This window comes from Rhinoderma darwinii, chromosome 7 (assembly GCF_050947455.1).
Source record: "Rhinoderma darwinii isolate aRhiDar2 chromosome 7, aRhiDar2.hap1, whole genome shotgun sequence".
In the NCBI taxonomy this organism is placed as follows: Eukaryota; Metazoa; Chordata; class Amphibia; order Anura; family Rhinodermatidae; genus Rhinoderma; species Rhinoderma darwinii.
This window is the reverse complement of record NC_134693.1, coordinates 123,291,539-123,314,120: the sequence shown is the minus strand read 5'-3', so window position 1 is coordinate 123,314,120 and position 22,582 is coordinate 123,291,539. Positions and strand designations below refer to the sequence as shown.

The 22,582-nt window shown below is 39.4% G+C and overlaps 1 protein-coding gene across 1 annotated transcript; it reads left to right on the top strand.

The window, feature by feature from the left end:
• The first annotated feature begins 500 nt into the window (after nt 1-500).
• On the top strand, nt 501-19,909 carry LOC142657365 (ficolin-1-like). Its single transcript, XM_075832389.1, has 9 exons — nt 501-588; nt 9,554-9,667; nt 9,798-9,842; nt 10,617-10,652; nt 11,526-11,564; nt 13,746-13,873; nt 14,204-14,333; nt 14,577-14,711; nt 19,662-19,909. The coding sequence occupies exons 1-9, from the start codon at nt 501-503 to the stop codon at nt 19,907-19,909; spliced, it is 963 nt and encodes a 320-aa protein (XP_075688504.1).
• Nucleotides 19,910-22,582: the final 2,673 nt, after the last annotated feature.

Genomic DNA, 22,582 nt, shown 5'->3' with positions numbered 1-22,582 from the left:
ACTGATCCCTTGGACTGAAGTTTTCAAGGGTATAGGCAAAAAATTAAGCAATGAAAAAGGAAGAAAATGAGCTGTGTTGTGGGAATGGATATAATTTGATGTTTACATGTGAACTCTGTCTGACTGATTTATATGTGTTTTATATTTATTTTATTTACTTGATGTCAACCCAAGAAAGTGGAAAATCGAGTAGCATGGCAAATATCTGGTCTTGTGAGTTCTGGATTATTAGAATTACATTATAAATGACTTGAACAAATTACTAAAAGAAGAAGCATTGAGACATACCAGATGTTCCATGAGTATATGGTTAGGGATCATTGCTATGGCCAATCGAATCAACAAGATCAACAAAGAGTAGCTTATACTTGAATTGTGCAACATTTACTGTGCATAATGAAAGATCATTAAGAGGCGTTTACATATGAAAGGAAATACACATATGTTTTTCTAGGTAGGCTCAAATAAAAACCCATTTCAGTCAGACAGCCAAAGGCCAGATGGTGAGTATTGTCACTATGTGGCCTACGGTGGCCACTGTGCTCTGCCTGGTAATCTGTATTAGTAGTTCTGAAGACTCCTGTCCAGGTGAGTAATTTATTCTCAGTAGATACTAGACTGATCTAAAATATCTATTGTGGATATTGTTCTGAAGCAGTCTTTTGCTGACTAAAAACTTAAAAACGAACTTATTATTATTACTAGTAGTATAGGTGTCAACTAATATTTAGGACACCTACCAAGTAGTGATTGCTCTTGAGAACTAAAGGTGGACAGTGTTCCACTAAAATTACAAGTAAATTAATAAATTACAAATACATTTAATAAAATGTTTTTGTACAAAATTTTCAAGGTCTTATAATATATATTTGATGGTAAGTATGTCAAGGTTGACACATATAGATATAGTTATATTTAGTTTGTATAATCAAGTGGAATGTTAGTATTTATCATACTTGCTCTCCAAAAATAGGCGAGATGTGAAAGACTCTCCAGAGCAGGCAAGTCGCCGACAAAGGCTGCCGACAGCCACCACTAGGGGGTGGGGGGCATATGTATACATTTCTATAGTCTCCCTAAAAATCTTTTTTTTTTTTTTAATATACAAGAATGGAATATATGGTTTTTTATATTTTATATATACGATCATCTGTGTAAGCCATTTGGGGAATAGTAGCCCTTTAAGTTTAAGCTACGAAAATGTTGTTTGTACAAATAAAGCTGTTTTTCATACTGTTTATAGAAGAACTGTGTATCTTTCAGCAGGATTAACAAAACAGAAACATACATCATGGCCATTGCTGACTAAACTAGCAAGATTTAGGGCCTGTTCACATCAGCATTGGCTTTCCGTTCATAGGTTCCGTTGCAGCTTTCCTTCAGAGGAACCCATGAACGGAAAGCCAAATAGAAACTAAAGCTTCCATTTGCATTACCATTGATCTCAATGGTAATGCTTCCGTTTGCCTTGATTTCCGTTCCGTAAACTTTCCGGCTTTATTTGCAAGAGCAATAGCGCAGTCGAGGGCAAAGGAGGGAACCTGTAGATACAGTAAGTCGGTATGTTCATGCTCATGTATCTGTATAGACTCATTTTCTTTTGGTATCATTATTTGTGAAGGATGAAACCTAAAACAGTTAATGGATAGACATGTGTCTCTTGATAGACGTGTCTTTTTTTTACCGTACAAACTATGTAAAAGGGTGCTATGGTTGTATATAAATTTGGCAGGAAAAAAAAAAAGTACACATGTAATACTCTAAATTTTAATATTGCTAATTTAATAACTATATAATAATACTAAAATGATGAAATTAAAGTGTACCTCCAGTTTAGGTCTTTTTCAAATTTAAGGACGAATTTCTGCGAAGGTAGAAAAATACCAAGAGATAATTCTTCTACATAAAGAAACTGCATGCACAACTATTTATTGATATATACAGATTATCAGAATTGTCCCTCAGGTGCTATGTGTGATCACTCTCACTTGTAAAAGGGACTGTTTTGATAATCAATCCATTTTAACCTCTTAAAGACCGGCCTATTTTGCACTAAAGAGGATCTGTCACCTCTCCTGATATGTATGTTTTAGTAAAAGATGACCCAAAATTGTTATTGTATGTGGAATACATTTATATCTCAATTTATTTATACATTTCTAGGCAGAATAATAGAGGAACTGTAATGTCAGGATAGGGAGACAGACAGGTGAGCCCTAATCTACCCGCCACTCAGTCCCTGCCTACTTGCACAGCCCGTCATAGGCGACGGCGTACAACTGGGCGACGGTCCCTACGCTCAATATGTGCACGACAGACAAAACAAGACAAGGGTACACAGAAGCAAAGGGAAGTGGGGCAGTTGCCCACGGCAACACCGTGAGCAACAGAGTAGTGGACGAGCCGAGTCAAACCAGGAGTGTACGGGGTAACAAATGCAGAGCAGGAGAATAGTCAGTCAAACCAGGGTCAATATGAAGCAGAGGTCAATGGTAACAGCAGGAACAGCAGAGCCAGGAAACAGGAGAATCACAGGCAAAGGACAAGCAGCAAATGAAGGTATAAGTAGACCAAGGGCAGGAGCTAGAACCGCCTGGCCAGGCTGCGATAGGCTCTCCCACTTCTCAGCCTGAGTGGTAGCAGATCAAGTCACTCTAGCAGACCTAGGAACAGATGCAGGCTGATTAACCACGGGCGGCGACACAGAAGCTGTGTCAGGCAAAAACTTTACAGGAATGTTATCACATAGAGTAATAAGAAATAGGTGCACCAGCATTGTTATTTCATGGGGAATATAATTATTTACTAAAACAGACATGTCAGGAGAGGCGTCAGGTCCTTTTTAAGGGCCAAGCTATTTTTTGGGATTTTTTTTTCCGTCACATTCTAAGAGCCATAACTTTTATATTTTTCCGTCACTATAGAGATGTCAGGGCTTGTTTCAGGGACAAGTCATGTTTCAAAGGCACCATTTAGTGGAACATATAAGTTATTCAATGACTTTTATAAGTTTTGGAGAGAAATGCAAAATAAAAATTATTTTCATTGTTTTTTATTATTTACGGTAAAAATAACAAGGTAATTTCTTTTTAATTTGTCTGGTACGAATATCTATCGTTTTTGTTAGGTTTTAGTACTTTTGCAAAATAGTAAAGACATGTTTTTTGTAAAATAGTCATTTTTGTGTCTCCGCATTACAAAACTCATAACTATTTTATTTTTTCATTGACTAAGATGTATGAGGTTTTTTTTTTTTTTGCATGACCGGTTTTAGTACTGTAATCAACAGGACATGAATGTTTATCCTGGTACGGCAACTGGTTAAGGAGTTGCTGTGTATGCAATTCCCTTTGGTAAAGTAATGGGGCACATTAATTCCTTTTCTCATCAGAGATGACCCATTTCAGAATGCAGCCACTTGGGCGATATGCTGATATCTCTGGGGTTCTGCTCCCGACATCCCTGGCAAACAGCTGATTGTCCAGGTGGAAGCCATAGCCAACCAGGCATTTTCCCTGTAGTAGATTAATGGCCATATTTGTAATATAAAGATGGCTAAAGTCTGCCAGAATGAGAACCTCTTTTTCAGAACAGCTCTCTGTTCTGGCTCATAGAGGGGGTCCCTCTGTGATGTCCATATGCCCTAATAGGGCATATAGGCAGGGGCTGTCTTCATGAACCAATGCATTTAATTGCTCCTATTACTAAGCAGGCAAAACAAAGTCTCTCCTATACAGAGTGGAGAGATTGTATATAACGAATATATGTTCCCTGTGTTATTCCAAGATTCAATACATATTATTACTATCAAAGAAAAACGCAAATACTACAAATTGTGTTCAGAAATATCGAGGCTATTCATTCATTTTTTCTATTGGTTTTAAAACTCACGCATACCAGAATTTCTCCGGTGTAAAAACCTGAAACATAGACAACTGTTCACACCAGTTAATAAAATGAACCAAGATATTCAATTGACTAGATCCGAAATGGCCGCGAAAGTCTTCGGTAACTCGGAGACGTCTGTTGAATGTAACCATACCATCAAGGACATGTTTCAAAATATGGAAAGGTTTCTAAATCAAGAAGCAAAAATATGGTGGGACATGACGACCCTAAGAAACTACTTATCCAAAGAAATGATACCTAGAGGGTTAAGAATTCGCAAAATACCCACTTTTAACTATTCGGCAGAGTTTAATCTCAAATGGAACGAAACCCTTTCTGAATGTTCTTTAAAACTTATGCACTTGATTACTAACGAAGAAGAGATAAAATTGAAAGAACTCGAGATTAACATCGCAGAGATCAAGTCACAAATTGATGCTATACCCAGCTCACCTGACATAACACTAATGGACACACGAACAACACAATCTATTGAAAAACTTAACAAACTCATAGCAGAAACGAAGAAAAGAAAATTCCAAAGAGACTTAAGAGACTACAAAGAAAACGAAGTTTATGACTGGAACAAAAGGGAAACAAATCACAACAGATTACGCCCTATTCTAAAAAACCATAACCGTTACAACAAATACAGAGATCCTCAAAATAAAGTAAGCTTCAGCTCTACAGACTTGGATTCTACGGATGGTCTTTCCGAAGACGAGAACATTAGATTTCCACCCTCCAGAAATAACTATAGACACAACAATACAACAATTATGTCAAAAAACGCGGTAGAAGGGGCGGCAGAAAACACAAACGAAATGGTCCAAGATCACAGCCGCCGCCTCTGATCCCGCAAGTTCCACCAATAAATCTCAATGTAGTCAATCTATCTTCCACATCTCTTACAGAAACACAAATAGAAGCACTGTCCCTAGGTCTCAATTTTGCGCCCAGTAACAATTTCAACCCTTTTCATACATTACTGGACATAAACAAATTTGTACGTAACTTAACCATAAAACGAAATTTTTTGATTCCACACGTAATAAATAATGAGCCTATGATAGTTACTGATATAGCAAACGTACCTTACATGTCCGTTAACCTTGAAGATAATGTTGAAGCAATAAGTACACAACATGATCACATCAATACATTTTCTTTTCAAGAACTAAAAACATTAGTCTGCCTCGAGACCCTAAGTTCGGAAACATCATCACAGACCACATGTACAGCTACCAACTTCTCAACCACCAACCCTCATTTTTATCCTAAAACATCCAGAACCGAATCGATAGATCAATTTCAACTACTGGTGGAAAAAGAGTTACAAGAGTTATCAGACAAAATAAAGGAAAACACAGTCGAATCAAACATCCCTAGCCGACTGAAAAATGCTGTCAAACTACTTAAAGAAAATAAAGAAATAACCATCAAAAACTCAGACAAAGGAAGAGCAATAGTAATAATGAACAAAAAAGACTACCAACAGGCTATACTGGACCTGTTATCGGATAAAGACACTTACATTCATCTGGACGTCAATAAAACTGAAAAGGTTCAACTCCTAATGAAATCGTTACTAACTGAAGGTTTTACTCAAGGTTTTCTTACACAGAAACAATTCAATTACATCTATATAGAGAACCCCATTACTCCGATCATACACGCGCTACCAAAAATCCACAAAAACATTTCTCCTCCACCCATGCGGCCCATTGTGTCAGGCATAGGGTCGTTATTGGAAAAACTATCTGAATGGTTGGACTCTTTACTACAGCCTCTTGCCCAAAAATCACCAGGATTTTTGAAAGACACTAGAGATGTACTTTGTGCGTTCCAACAAAAAATCTGGAAAAACAACTTTACTTGGCTTACTTGTGATGTCATTTCACTGTACACGTCAATCCCACACCAAGTTGCACATGATGCACTAAAATACCATCTGGATACCTACAGTACATATAGTCCAGATTTCCAGAAATATATCCTGGACATACTGATGTTTCTCCTTTTACACAACTACTTTCAATTTGATGGAAAATATTTTTTGCAAATAGCAGGAGTTTCAATGGGAGCTAAATTCTCCCCATCAATTGCCAATCTCGTTATGTCCTGGTGGGAACAAAAATTCATCTTTTCAGCAATTAATCCGTATGATAAGAATTTGGAATGGTATGGCAGGTATATCGACGACCTTCTATTTATATGGAAGGGAGACGTCAATACTATCCTGCCATTCATCAAGTTCCTAAATAACAACAATTATAATCTAAGATTCACCCATTATAACAACAAAAACTCTATCACATTTTTGGACTTAGATTTAAAAGGTGAAACCGATAAAATTATCGAAACAAAAACCCACAGAAAACCATCAAGCGGAAACACAATACTGCATGCAAACAGCCATCATCTTAAACAGACCATCAAATCCATACCAGTAGGAGAAATGTACCGGGCAAAGAGGAATTGCACCTCATACTCTCAATATACAAAGGAAAAAGATCAAATTCAAGAGAGATTGTCTAACAGAGGATATCCAAAATGGTCCCTCAGACGAGCGGACAACATTACATCAAAAACGAATAGGGCTGATCTACTAAAACAGTCAAATACATGCAAAAAAATGGACCCGAATAAACCAACACTCAATTTTCACAAATAAAACAGATTGTTAACAAGTACATACCTATACTCATGGAGGATGACAGCTTAAGGACCATTCTGAAGGAGGGATGCAATATAGTAGCGAGGAAGGCTCCATCCTTAGGAAACATCTTGTCCCCATCTCTTTTTTCTTCTGCAGAACCCAAAACAACGTGGTTAGAAAATAAAGGTTTCTACAAATGCGGACAGCATCCGTGCAAAGTTTGTACATATACCCTCACTTCCAAAACCTTTTCAAACTCAAAATATTCCGAAATTTTTACCATACAAAATTATGTTAATTGCAACTCAAAGTCAATAATATATCTAATTGAATGTACCGATTGCAAGTTGAAATATGTCGGGTGCACTAGCCGCAAATTAAAAACCCGTATACTCGAACACCTCAGTTACATTAGAAATACCAATATTATCAACATATCCAATGCAGCAAGGCATTTTATCCAACATCACAAAAGATCAACAAATACGTTCGCCTGCTATGCAATCGAAAAAATTCACAGATCTAAAAGAGGGGGGGGACGTAAAACACAAAATGCATCAAAGGGAAGCTTATTGGATTTTCCGATTAAACACCAGAGTACCACACGGCCTTAATCTAAAAAAAGAGCTTATGTTTCTTTACTAACACAACATATAATATTAACAACGAAATATGAGTATTCATATAATGCACATAAAATATTATTCAATTATAATTCAACTTCTCATACTTAATACCTAATAACTATCAACCTACATACATGTCCGAAAACGAAGGGCGATATATCCTCTAATGAAATTAACCTGTAGGACTACAAAGAACATGAAGGGCTATATATATATATATATTTATTTTTTTTCAATAAAAATAATTTGTGGGATCATATAGAACATAGTCAAGATTTTCAGGGTTTTTCTCCTTTTTTGACAAGATTATACACATCTTGTTTAATCATAATTTAATTCTGTTTTAACCAGTCATGTATATATTTTGAAATACCGATAAAATAACCATTTAGATAATATATACATGCCTTTTTAGCCTTTCTCACACATTGTTCCTCAATCACCAAAACACCTTTTCATGTGTCTAGTTTTTTCTTTTTTCCCCATATTCAGCCATCATACACATTACACTGACTATGTGCGACTAAACGAAACAAGCGATTTCTATGTACACACCTGTTTTCTAATTTTTCCAAAACATACCATCAGCTCCTACACACAATGTGTATACAAACGAAGGAGCTTACTTTTTTCTCACGAATACAATAAGTATTAACTAACAACATCGATATAAAAAGTTCAAAATACTTACCAACCAGATGAATCCCGGTCCTTTGATCAAATGAAGGCGGGCAACAAAGAACTGACTCTTGCGTCTCAACGGGGAACTCCTCCTGAAACGCAATCAAATAAACAGGTGTCATCCCGGATATATAAAATTCCACATTCGCAGTCAGTATTCACAGAGCCATGATTAAGAACGCAGGCGGCGTTCGAAACGCGTAGGCCATTTACCCCTCTTAAATATCTTGGCAATACAGGACATTAATATTTCTTCAGCATATTTCTTCCATGGATCGTTATTTTAACAATTTAAATTAAAACTTGGAAAAAGCTTCCTTTTACACTCTTTCATCAGCGCTGGATCTACCCCCCACCCCCTTCGTTTTTGGAGAGATTGTCTCATATACAGAGAGAGACACTTATTTACAGTCTCTCTCCTCTGTTTTCATACTTCCTGGCTGCAGTGCCTGCTTCTCCATTCCCTTCCCTGGGTCTTTCCCCATTTCCCTCAGATCCCACAAGATCCAGTGTGTGCAACCGTGTCTCTCATCCTCTACTCTTCATATCAGGACATGGCGGGTGTGCTGCGTGCTGAGGTGGCCCAGCAGATGTTTAGAGGAGAATGAAGTGGATGCTGGGCCGGTCTGGGATATGGAGAGCCTGCTGTACTTGCCTCTCTTTGTACTCTAACGGCTCCTTCCTGAAGACCCCTTGCATATGGGTCTGCAATAATGAGAAGCCGCTGCCGTGGGGCGTGGCTAATACTAATATCGATTTCTCGATTCTAAACCAGAATTGTGCTTCAGTGAAATGGCGACTGAATCAATTTAATTTGATTTATCACCCAGCCTTACCTCCAGCCAAAAATGAATTTCACATTGTTCCAGAACGCACGTTTTTTAAGTCTTTCTCTCCAAAGTTAAGAGTTTTCCTCAAGATCGTGTAATCATTCAAAACAGTAAGGCCCCATGCACACGAACGTGCTTTTGCAGCCGAAATTCCCCGGAAAATCCATGGGAGAATTGCAGCCCCATTCATTCCTATGGGGCCATGCACACAAACGTGGTTTCCACGGTCCGTGCATGGCCCCGGAGCCCGGACCGCAGAAAGAACGGGCAAGCCTTATTACGGCTGTGTTCTGTGGTCCGGGCTCATTGGAAATAATGGCCACTGTCATGTACACAGCCCGCGATTTCCGGGCGGCTCGCGGCTGACACTCTGTGCCCGGCCGCCCGAAAATCACGGCCTTTCACAATAATAGAACTTACAGTTGATCGAAGAAGATCCAGAAGACCAGAAATTTAATCAACTGACTTGTTACAAAGGTGGCATCCGATGATAGTGCCATGTTTTAAAATCACTAAGCACTCCAGTAGAACCTATACTACTCCCAAATGTTTTTCTATGAAGAATGCATGGCTGTGTGATTGATTTTATGCATCTGTTTGCAATGGATGTGGCTGAAACACCTGAACTCAATAAATATGAGGGGTGTAAACATACTTTTGGCCTCATAGTGTTGATATTCCCTATAACAGTTAGTGCAAAGATCAGTGGAAGTGAGACTTACAGGTTAGAAGCAATATGGTTTTCTAAACTGAATATTATTATTTTTTTATTTACTCAATGGAAGTCAAAAAAGTAGAGACTTGTTAGTAGTAACTGCCTACATTTTATGGTAAGTGTACATCATGCTCATCCATCATCTTGCTTTCAGAAGTAAAATATGCGTCAATTGGAGAAACTGATAAGTTGACTATTCTCCGAGGATGTCCTGGTCTGCCTGGACCTCCTGGACAAAAAGGTGAAGCCGGCCCATCAGCAGAAAAAGGTGAATATTTATTTTCACTGTCTCTTTATGGGTGGTTTAACTTGCAATTTATAAATTATTTATTGGGACAACTGAAATAAGGAAATGTGTGGGGTTACCATATAGATAGATATTTCTGCTTTTATTTCAGGATCTAAAGGAGACGCTGGAAAGGCCGGACCTGCAGGGCAGCCAGGTTTGCATCCAGATAAGGTTTTTTTTTTGTAGTGAATGGAAAACTCTGTGAAGTTTACCTCTAAATTATGCATATGCACAAATATATTTTATATGCACTCTCCTCCACTCACAATGCCTATGATTTAACAAGATGGCAATAACTTAAATAACTATATGTTTGTGATTTATTTTTTATTTTTTAAGAACATATAAGAAAGTTGCATAATTAGCTGTCCTCTAATATAATGCTCTTATTACCAGAATTATTCCACAAGTGAGAGAGACCCTATGATAATCCTCCTTGGCTACAGGAACATTTTATTTTGCCTGCAATTGCCCCACAGGATCTGTAGGTAGAACACACCATTTACAACAGGTTATGATGTTTTAATGCATTTCTCGCACAGTCTATTATAATGCCCTTCAGCACATAAGGGTATGTTTAGCCGTGTCGGAAATATTCTGTTATGCGGGAACGGGGTTACAGAAACCACTTTCACTTGCATTGGAAGCAGATTTGATACAGATTTGGAGAGGAATCCGCCTTGAAATCCTTGTCAAATCCAGAACGTGTGAAAGGGGCTGGTATTACAATTGCCAGTTTGAGCCTTCTATACACTATTATCCCAGATTGGAAAATGTTTCTTTATCCCCTGTGTATGATAGGGACTGTTAATAAAAGTGAAATATAATATTTTAGTAAGTATTGATAAGTACAGCAATATAACACTTGAACAATCCACATCCTACATAAGATTACGTACCAGTATTTATTGCTTTTTTATTACTACAGGATCTCCAGGTTCTCCTGGATTAAATGGACAAAAAGGTGAGAGGATCAATACAAACTGACTTCTGAAGAATATCTACACATGGAGTCCGTGGTTTAAGAAAATTAATGAGTCATTTTAGAGCTATAAATTTGACAATTGTAAAGTGAAAGTATTTACGCTAGACAATGAGGGAAATTGATCAAAACTGGCGCAAAGGAAAAGTGGAGTTGTTGTAAAAAGCTGCCAATCAGGGCTTATTCAGACGAACGTATAATACGTCCGTGCAACGTGCGTGATTTTCACGCACCTCGCCCGGACCTATGTTAGTTAATGGGGCCGTTCAGACAGTCCGTGATTTTCACGCAGCGTGTGTCCGCTGCTTAAAACTCACAACATGTCCTATACTTGTGCATTTTTTGCACATTACGCACCCATTGAAGTCAATGGGTGCGTGAAAATCACGCGCAGCACACGGAAGCACTTCCGTGTGACGCGCGTGATTCGCACAAAAGCAGTAAAAACTATGAATGAAAACAGAAAAGCACCACGTGCTTTTGTGTTTACAAACATACAAACAGAGTGTCATAATGATGGCGGCTGCGCGAAAATCACGCAGCCCCGCATCATACGTTGCTGACACACCGAGCTGTTATGTACCTTTTGCGCGCGCAAAACGCACACTCCGGGCTCAGGTTGCTACTTTTATTTAAAAAGAGCCTTTAACAAATTAGAGCTGGAATCCGGTTATTACAGTCTGCTAGTTTTTTGACCGTTTTAATTAATCTCCCCCATTATGTACCGCTCAATTATTTTTTTTACTTTACAAAAAGAAAGGATAAGAACTGATGAAAAAAAAAATAACAGAATCAATGTCATCAATTCTCTTATCATATTTTACATCTGTTGCTACTTTTTTCTTTTTTTTCTAGGAGAGAAAGGGGAATCCGGCATCTCAGGTCCGGCATATGGTGGGTCTTGAGAGATAATACACTTAATAAGATAATAGATAATAAGATATTATAAAGTTATGTTCTGTATGTTTCTTGTTTTGTAAAATAATGGCACCTAATGTTTTAGGATTTGTTTTATGTTATGGTCATTGCCCATTGATTATATCCGTTATTACATTTAATGACAATAGAATATAAATGTTTTATTGCTCCTGTTCCTGTATTTATAAAAAGCATTCATTGAGTATAGAAAAACACAAAAATATGTAAATATACTTTTATTTTTTGGGTAGGTGGGTGCTGTTATATGTTTATTCAGAAAATGTCAGGCCCTGTTTGCATCATCATTTGACATTTACACCAGGAAAAGCTCCTGATATATACATCTGACGGAGGGCTGCGACATTTCCCACTGTTTAGTCATATAGTTCAATAAGTTGCCCGAAGGGTCCCATTCGATGAGTCACCCACAGTAAAAGTTTTCTCACGTCGTAAGAAAATGTTTACTGTGCAGCGTACATTTTTTGTTTCTGTATACAGTTGTACTAAGTTATTCCATACCCTTTTTTTTTTGCGGTTGACCGGATCGACAAAGGCCAAAAGGTCACTCTTGTAGTCGCCATTGGGCTATTGGGGTTTGATGAATACGCTTGTTGTGTCCACTGTGCGGTTTTCCTGGCGTACACAATAAGTATAGATCACAATTGTGATCTGTACAGGGTCTTATAAAGCTGATGTACATGGCTTACAATGACCATTTCAGAAATTTAATGCTAGGAGAAATTTTCACTTGGTCATATTGTGCCTTAAAGTAAATATCCACCTTTGAACATCATATTGATTTTAGGTCCAATATTCTGTGTGGATTTATTTTGTTAATATATCTTTATAAAGGTTAAATGATAAAATTCTGTCTGCCTCCAATCACCACTAGGGTGAGCTTACAATATACTGTTAACTCCTTAAGGACACGGACAATTGTTGGCCTTGAGGACAGAACAAATTTTTTTGAGACTTTGTTTTTTGCAGGAAGAGTTGTACTTTATGTAAGTGCCATTTATTGGTACATTTACTATTTAATTTATATACATTTTTATTTTGGCAAAAATGGGCGAAAAAAAGGAGTTACTTTATTATTTTTTACAGCATACACTGATCATTATAAATGACGCTAAAAGAAAAATTGTGCAGGTTTTACAGTCGTGACAATATAAAATTGTGTGTATATTTCATGTTTTGGGACTTATATATAATAAAGTTTATTTATTGTAAATAATGTGCATTTGTGTGGGTTTTCTTTTACTGGTTCTTTTTATTTAACATAACTTTTTTAATAATTTGACTTTTCTTTATCTCAGGGGATTTTTAATTTTGATTTCGATTTTTAAACTTGAATGTATTGGCACAAAATGCAGTAGAATGGAGGAAAAATAACTGCACTGTTTGAAGTTCATATTGACCTATTGTATTACAGCTAACGCTTGGCCACACCGTTCTTGTATTTTTGGTTTTATTTTTAAACACCGGAAAAACGTAATAATTTTTGCAATTTGTGAAGCCACCCTTAGGCCTTATTCAGACGAAAGTAGAATACGTCCGTGTGACGGCCGGTAAAAAAACGGCCGTCACATGGACGCATGTATTTCAATGGGGCTGTGCACACGGCCCTTGTTTCAACAGACTGTGTAAAGGGTCCGTTGAAAAATAGAATATGTCCTATTTTGTTCCGTTTTCACAATCCCTCCATAAACCCAGGTCTGTGGGGATCCTTGTAAACGCATGGCGGCACCTCGGACGTGAAAAACTGATATTTTTCATGTCCGAGTTTCCCGATTCGTTTGAATCTGACATTACAGTAGAGATGGAATCTCTTCATCCTACTCAAAGATGCTTGGCAAAGCAGTCAAAAAATCTGCGCAAGAATTTACACCTGGGCAAGAATTATAGAATGCCTTACCTCTTCATATATCAAGATTTTTTGAGTTAGGAAAGCAAGACAAATATTCAGGGTTTCCCCCATAGTAAGGTTGATAATCACAGGTGTAGGTATAAATAACATGTAATTGTTGGCTTACTATATAGTAAATATAAACATTTTTCCTCGGTCATAAAAACCACCCCTTGGGAGTAAAAATATATTAATATATTATTTATTGTATCTCCACTGGTACACACCAACAATCCTTTTATTTATTTCAGCTCCTCGAAATTGCAAGGAACTGCGTGATCAGGGGACTTTCCTCAGTGGGTGGTATAAAATATATCCAGATGGAGAGAATCCTTCTACAGTCTTGTGTGACATGGATACAGATGGAGGAGGATGGATTGTAAGTGATAGGCCAAATCACACATACAGTTCTGATGTAGTTTTTGTGGCAGTTTTTTATTAATTTTTTGGAGCCAAAGCCGGATGTGAATCCAAAAGAAAGGAAAGGAATAAAGAAAAATCTGATGCATCTTATTTCTTTTGTGTTAACTACTGTGTTCAGCTCAAAATACTGAGACAAAAACTGCATTAAAACCGTGTGTGTGTGTGTGTGTGTGTGTGTGTGTGAACCTGGTCATAAAGAACCTTTTGTTTTTTCTTAAAAATCACCCTCTAAACAAAAGAGCCCACACCACCTCCAAAGTTATACTTATCTCGTCCCTGTCGATAGGTGTTCCAGAGACGGTATGATGGCAGTGTAGATTTTTTCAGAGAGTGGAATGACTACAAGCGAGGGTTTGGTAACAAACTAAGTGGTTTCTGGTTGGGAAATGATAATATTCACCGCCTCACGTCTTCAGGTAAATATTTCATATCATTTCAATATACTAGTATATCAGCTTCAGATCTCCATCAAAATCCTCTGTCATTACTATGGACTGCTCGTATTGTGAAGTACTAGTTACTGTGTAAATGAAAATCTCTGCACTCCCTTCTCTTAAAAGTTACCCAACAGAGTATGTATGAACTTGTAGAACTTGAGTTGAGTCTGGACTATGACTCCTTCCATCATACACTGACTTTGTACATGTTTCATCTTTTAGGAACCCATGAGTTTCGAGTTGATCTGACAGATTCTGAAAATAATTACAGTTTTGCAGCTTATGCTTCCTTTTCTGTATCAGGGGAAAGTGAGAATTATAAGCTGCACATTGGCGCTTTCACTGGAGGCAGTGCAGGTAATGTCTATTCTGTTAATACAGATATTTATGTACTGTTCTATCATGGGACCCAATATCCAAAAGCTTCGCGAGAAGTCATGCTGTCAGGGCATGTTGGGACATTAAGTTTTGCTACAGCTGCAGAACCACAGTTTGGAGATTACTGTTTTAGGAGATACAGCATGTCCCCCGGCAGCAAGAATCCCCCCCCCCCTATAATTAGCTGTAATCACCAGGGTCTGCCACTGGCAAGAGAAATGATACATTGCACCGAACCCATTAAATCAATAAGCGGTTCTTGTATTGCGCATATCGGACAGGGTCTCCAGCGGGTGCGCTGCTCTTGCAAGGGCCTGTTCACATCAGTGTTTAGCTTCTGTTTGGCTTTCCGTTTATCTCTTCCGTCAGAGGAACAGACAAGTTCGAACCTTCTACACTCCAGGGACATTTTGGTTATGGAGACGGATTGGGGCACAGCATATGTGCTGGGTGTGGCTTATGGGCGTGGCTGATCTGTCTACGTGGTTTGTCTGGTGGGTGTGGCTAATGGGGTGTGGCTTTCGTCCCAGAATTTCTATATACAAATAAACAAACAAAAATTTCTGGTGGCCGGTATCTCTCTGGTTATCTGGTTGTATACAGGCAGGTAAGGTCTCACTTTATCACTATGGTCCAGGAAAACTTTGTGACAACCTCTATGGGAGATTAGTGGTGGCCATATTAGCTGTCACTCAGCTTTCCCAGAAATGGATATAACTGGACAAAAGCTGAAAAGAACTTGAAAGAAGGCGACATCTCAAGGTATTATAATTGAAGTCATGTCTTCTATAAATATAACCGGTCTTTATCTGCAACTCGGCTGTTACAATTGCCCTATACTGTAGGTCGAAGATACAGGTTTGAGAATCTGCAGCCAAGGATAAAAAGAGTAATAAATAGGAAGAAATACGAATTACTAGTTATGACACATGCTAAGAACGACAGGTCCCATCTGCGAGGAGACACGTAATTCATGGCATTTCTCACAATTAGCACACACCAAGAAGAACACCACTTGGAGGCGGTAAATAAGTCAATATTGTTATATTTACTAGTCGGTAAATCGCAGGACTTCCTCACCTCCATATCGTCTGCTGCTGTCTCCTTTCAGCCGGAAAACTGTACTCCGGGGAACGCAGCGGCCGTTATGCCAAAAGATTCATCACTCTAGTCTGCCCTAGCAACTGTTCCCCAATGAGGGACAAACGCAAGATTTTTAAAGAGGGATTTCCAGACGTATACTTTTCAAATCAAGTTATTTTCGCCACGATCCCGCTATCCTCTGGGTTTTACGCTACAAGTATTGGTCTGCACATATCCACCAGCCGAGCCCTTTATATTACAAGCTCTAATAAAAAAAATGGCCAGGCAATATGTTCTGACCACTACTGGTAGCGTAAAATTCAGAGTAGATAGTACCACACTCAGTGCCCCTTGTAGCTGGTGCCCCACACTGCCACCTGTAGATAGTGCTATAGTACCCTCAGTAGATAGTGCTATAGTGACACACGCTACTTCCTTTAGATAATGCCACAGTACCATCTGTAGAAAGTGCCACACGGCCCCCTGTAGATAGTGGCACACAGCCCCCTCTATATAGGCGCACACAGAGACTAGATAGAGCCACACACACACCCTGTAAATTGTGCCACACACACCCTGTAGATAGTACCCCACATCCCCTGTAGGTAGTGCCACACACATCCCGCTTTACAGATTGTGCCACACAGCCCTCTCTTTGTAGATTGTGCCCCATAGCCCCCTGTAGATAGTGCCACACTGCTCTGTAGATAATGCCCATAGCATGACAGAGCAGTGAACGGATAGTTTCCTGCGTCCTGCAGAAACAAATACATAATACGTGCGTATTTGCTGCGCTTACTTTTCTGCTGCAAATCTGCAGTGTAAGGCCCCAGGCACACGACCGTAGAACTCATCCGTAATTACGGACCCATTTATTTCTATATTTACGGGAAGGTGTCCGTCCGTGTCGTAGAAAGGACATGTCCTATTTTTTTCATGGGTGCACGGCCCGCAAATGCGGGTGACTGTCCGCGTTCGGCCATGCCCGTAGTCACCGTCTGTGATTACGGACATGGCCCTGTGCAGGGGGCTTTATACAGTACCAGCAAAGAAAATGAGATTTCAAGTAATCTCATCTACACGTTGCAGAAATTTTGACATGCGGCACGTATTTTATAGTCCGCACCATGGTCATTTATCTTGCGCTTCTGCCTCAGAATTGTATTTAAATGGTTTATTTAAAAAAAGTGCAACAAAATCCGCAACACAGAACCACACCTATTTCCGCATCAAAACGCACACAAAAACGCATAAAAAAAACACACCATAAAGGCCGTGTTCACACGGGACGGATACGCTGTGTAAAAGCATGCAGCGTATACCGCCCTGTGCGCCGTAGGGAATTCCGGGCGAAAAAGCCCACCAAACTGTAGTGCCGTTTTTAACCCGGAATGCCCGGCCTAATGGGATGACGTTTCATCCCAGGAGACCACTGCAGCCTGTGATTGGCTGCAGTGGCGGTCACATGGGATGATGCGTCATCCCAGGAGGCCGGCCTCATGGGATGATGTTTCATGCCATGTGACCGCCGATACAGCCTGTGATTGGCTGCAGCGGTCACATGGGATGAAACGTCATCCCAGGAGGCCACGCTGGAGGGAGGAACACGGACTTCTGGGTAAGTATGGGGGTTTTTTTTTCTAAGTTGCGTTTTTTCAACGTGATCACTGCGAACCCGCCACAAAAACACGCAACAACTGCTATTTGTTGCGGGTTTTACCTCCCATTGAATTCAATGGGGAAAGCCCGCAACAAATAAGCAATACAATTGTCATGCTGTGGAATAAAATTCTGCACCGCTGTTCAATATCTGAGTGTTTTTCCCGCTCAGTATTTACGCAGCGTGTGGATGAGATTTGTTTTATCTCATCCGCTTTGCTTCTACTTTATTTTCTGTTGATTTTACTGCGTAAAAACCGCAGTATTTACACAACGTGTGAACTGACTTTGAGTGCGCATTTTAGCTGCGGACTTAACTGCATTTATCTGCAGTTTTGATGCAGATTGTCTGCACCAAATTATGCAACGTGTGCATGTAGCCTAAGGCCGTGTTCACACAGTGCAGATTTGCAGCAGATTTTTCATGGAACCTTAACAGAGGAAATATAAAAAGGAAGGCCGAAGGGCTTGTCCACACACAATAGAATTGCTGCAGAAATAATTGCCGTTGAAAATAGCCGACATTCCGCTGTGGCAAAACGTCCCATTTCCTGCGTTTTTTACAATGTTAGGAAATGGATTTCAGATCACCTCTGAAAAAAGAAGCAAATCTGGCCACTTTCCGCAGCAGGAATTGACATGCTGCGGTCCGAAATATACAAACCGCAGGTCAATTTCTGCTCTGAATTTTTACGCAGCATGTGAATGAGATTTGTTAAATCTCATCCGTTGTGCTGCTACTGCATTCTGCTGCGTTTTTTCCGACTGAAATTGCGGCCGGAAAAAACGCAGGAATTCGCAGCGTGTGGACGAGCTCGTAGTTCTGTTCTCCTGGATACATTTCTGGTTTTGTCTTAAAAAATGCATGCATAATATGCAGAAAATCTGCAGTGTGTGAACAAGGACATAGGCTGGGTTCACATTGAGCATTTTTAAACGCAGGCTAAAGAAACGCAACTGAAAAAACACATGCATTTTTTAAATGTTTCAGCTGTAATGTGGTTTTGAATGTAAAGGTATGTTCACACACTTGATAAAAAAACGTCTGAAAATACGGAGCTTTTTTCTAGGGAAAACAGCTCCTGATTTTCAGACGTTTTTTAAGCAGCTTGTGTTTTTTATTGCCGTTTTTGGAGCTGTTTTTCTTCGGAGTCAATGAAAAATGGCACCAAAAACGGCTCAAGAAGTGATATGCACTTCATTTTCGCGGGCGTTTTTTTACGCGACAGTTTTGAAAAACAACCTGCGTAAAAAAAAACTCTGTCGGAACAGAACGTCATTTTTCCCATTGAAATCAATGGGCAGATGTTTGGAGGCGTTCTGCTTCCGACTTTACGGCCATTTTTCGTCCGTTTACCGCCCGAAAAATGTCAGAAAATAGGCCGTGTGAACATACCCTCATGGTCATAGGGTTACAGCTGAAAGACTTTGAAAAACGCATGGGTATTTAAAAAAGCATGCAATAATCAAGAAGCGTTTTTTAGGTTGCGTTTTCAAACGCAACAAAAATGCGCAATGCCTTAGGCCGGGTTCCCACATAGCGTAAAAGCTGCGGAATTTCCCCAACGGAATTCTGTGTGGAAATTCCGCAGCGTTTACACTAGCAGCAAAGTCGGTGAGATTTAGTAAATCCCATGCCCACGCGGCAGAATAAAACCACAGCGTAAACGTTAATAAATTGACCTGCGGTGCGTAATTTAATTCCGCAGCATGTCAATTTATGCTGCTTTTTCATTGATTTTCTGCTGCGGGTTTTCCGCATTGAATTCAATGGGAATGCAAAACCCACAACAGAAAGCCAAGTGTTGCCACTTTTGCGGCGTATTCACAGCATTTACGCTGCAAAAATCGCAGAACGCCGGAACGCCCTCCTTCGTGCAGTCCGGCTTCCTGGGATGACGTTGTATCCAATGTGACCGCTGCAGCCAATCACAGGCTGCAGAGTCACATGGCCTGAAACGTCATCCAAGGAGGCCAGAGCGTACGTCAGAGAAGGGAGGGGGTAAGTATGTGCGCTTAATTACACAGCAGAATTTCCATCCGAAGAATCGCACCACAATGTCGACGGAAAGTCCTGCGGGTTCCAGGTCGGATACGCTGCATGCTTTTTACACAGCGTATCTGTCCCGTGGGAACCCGGCCTTGAATGGAAATTTTAATTATTGTTGCTTCTTTTATTGCATACAGGTAACTCTCTCACTTATCACAACGACCGCCCCTTCAGTACCAAAGATCGAGACAATGATGCATATCCAGATAATTGCGCAATAAAGTTTAAAGGTGCTTGGTGGTATGGAGACTGCCATTTTTCCAATCTGAATGGAATGTATCTGAGAGGAAAGCAGACCAGCTATGCAGATGGAGTTATTTGGGAAAGCGGAAAAGGAATGCATTATTCCTATAAAATAAGTGAAATGAAGTTCAGGCCAGTTTAATTCGTATAGTATTTTTATGCTAGTTTATTTTATATAGCCCTATTGAATTTAGACATTGATAGTAAATAATGTTTCATATATCACATGTGAAAATCATATCGGTAAAGGCTGTGATCTTGGACCACCACTGCTGATTTTCAGCCCATGAATAAAGTAGACCATTTTTTGGGCAATATCCATGCATTTTACCAGTGATTGGCTGCATATTAACGAAGAAAATTCCAATCATGGAAGTGTTTATGATATACAGAAGTCTTGTCTTTAGGATGTACCCACAATTTATGGAATGATGTTTTGTGTGGCACATTTGTACATGTAACCTCATATGTAATGTATAACCTCATACAATAAATGCTTTATATTGAATTGTCCTTTGTTCTCTCTGACCACCAAACAAATAACCTTGATATTTTACACATAAGCCAGCTCATCTTCATATTGAACTCCATAGCCTAAGGGCTCATTCAGACGAACGTGAATAACGTCAGTGTGCTGTGCATGGAATCCACGGACCCATTGATATTCGTGATTTGCGCATCAATTCAATTGAAAATAATAATAAAAAAAGACGTGCTTTGCGAGTGCGTAAATAACACATGCCCCTCGCAAAGCACACTGATGAATAACACAACACACACGGACCAGATTCACGCGCGTTTTTCATGCGTGTGAATCTGATACGCTCGTGTGAATGTAGCCTAAAGGATAGTAAATCCTGTCTGAAATCATTACACTATAGGCAAGGGCATACAAACCACATAGGAAGACAATGTGGTTGCTATTAAGCCCTTGGAGAGCGGAGGCCCAGCCCTAGATGGCCTCAAACGCTTTCCTGCTACGTGGAAACCTATGTGGAAAGGGAAACTAACACCAGGCCCTTCTATCAGGTGTGCTAAAACCAATTACCATAAGGGGTGCCCATTTTGATCATTAAGATGGGGCCCCCTCTCTTCTGTGTATGCCACCGCCTATAGGACAAAGACAACTAGCACTCTAGAGAATTAAATCTATAAAATTAGATACATTACTATCTACACACTTTGAGCCTTACCTCTCTGGTCAATGTATAACTTTCCCAACCAGCTAATCATGGGGTTGAACTGGCCAACCAGAGAACCTGATAAGCTATAGCAAGGCCCATAAGGCCCATGCTCATTTTTGATAATATGATAAATTTATGTATTGTGGTGGTTGAAGGTGTTCTCCAACCCACACAAATGAATTGCAACTGCTGCTAAATGCCCAAAAAGGAAAAAAAAATTGGAATGTACTTACTTTTTAAATTTGGTGCTGTACCCCCAATGGTCGCCAGGCAGCCAGCCCCTTCATTCACGTCAGAGGAGGAAGTTTCCTGACATTGGAGCCTGTGACAAATTATTAACTCTTGTCAGCGTAAATAATAATCCACAACTACTAAAAGAAGGTGATCAGATGGGGTATTTCACAGATCAATAGCCAGCTTCTCCCATGAGTCATTAGACAATACTGTATGTGTAACTGGTTCTGGTTTGGGTTTCACTGGCCATCAGCTCACAGGCTCGACATGAGGAGACCGTAAGTTTCACATCCTAATCAACTCCTGGCCACCAAATCGTGTCACTTACCCGTTGTTTGGTTTTGTCGTGGAAGTCAATGGCTCAAAATATATTAGACTTAAATTTAGACGAGTGTTCCAACAGACACTCACGGCAGGAACTTTATCCAGCATCCTGATCAGGAGATTTCATACCGATATATATCGAGAGAGGAGAAATAACACACAGATGCTGCTGGTATGCTCAAAATACTCCTCTGGGGGTTTATTCCCAAACTCAATTGCAATAATATCATTTAAAAGGGGTTTAGGTTTGAGATTAACCAATCAGAGGCAATGTGACAATAACTCTTATTCAGCCAATAGAATACAATGAGAATATTTCAAATGCATTATTATAATTCTTGATTAAAATGCTGACATCAGGTAACACCTGGAGAGAAACGTACAATAGAATGGTGTTAGCTGTTCTTTCCCATGAGAGAGTTTATTGCGATAACGAGAAAAATCTTGCAATTCTGATAGCTTTATGTCTGGGTGTTCAGCCAACCCGCTAGCCATAGAGGCATGAAGACCACACAAAAAACACATAGAGATAATACATTTCTTTGAGACTTGAGCAGTACTATGTAGGGGAAAGGTCATTAAAATAATGGAGATATTATTAATATCTTCATAATTCGGCATCCTGCTTGATAATTCATAATCTAATTTAATATAGCATTAATAATAACATTAATAATTTCATAATGTAAATAATATAAGCAAAGTGACCATCCATCACAAACCCCCCTTTTTCTTATATTAAATTACAGAGATTATATATATCAATAGGGCCACAACTTAATAATATAATGCCATTACCAATCTCAGATTTGGGTATAGGGTCCCACCAGTGCATTGACAAGTCCTGTACATTTTCATCCTCTTCTGTCTTCTGTTCTTCACTGAGTGTCGCCCTTAGGGTAACCCACACAATTATGTAGTCCGGCTGTACGGTGGTGTCCAGTGGGGGATTTATTATTACCCACCTCCTGGTCACTTATCTTCAGTTGTAGAACACTTGGATGTTGCTGACAGGTTCACTCAGGTCTTTTTTTGGACTTTGCTTTAATTTGACAATTGCTGATGTCATCAGG

Bases quoted from the DNA above. Each gene is read 5' to 3' on its own strand.
- LOC142657365 (XM_075832389.1), top strand. From the start codon at position 501: ATGGTGAGTATTGTCACTATGTGGCCTACGGTGGCCACTGTGCTCTGC. The intron at 9,843-10,616 runs GTTTGCATCCAG...TTATTACTACAG, and splicing joins CGGACCTGCAGGGCAGCCAG to GATCTCCAGGTTCTCCTGGA. The intron at 13,874-14,203 runs GTAAGTGATAGG...CCCTGTCGATAG, and splicing joins CAGATGGAGGAGGATGGATT to GTGTTCCAGAGACGGTATGA.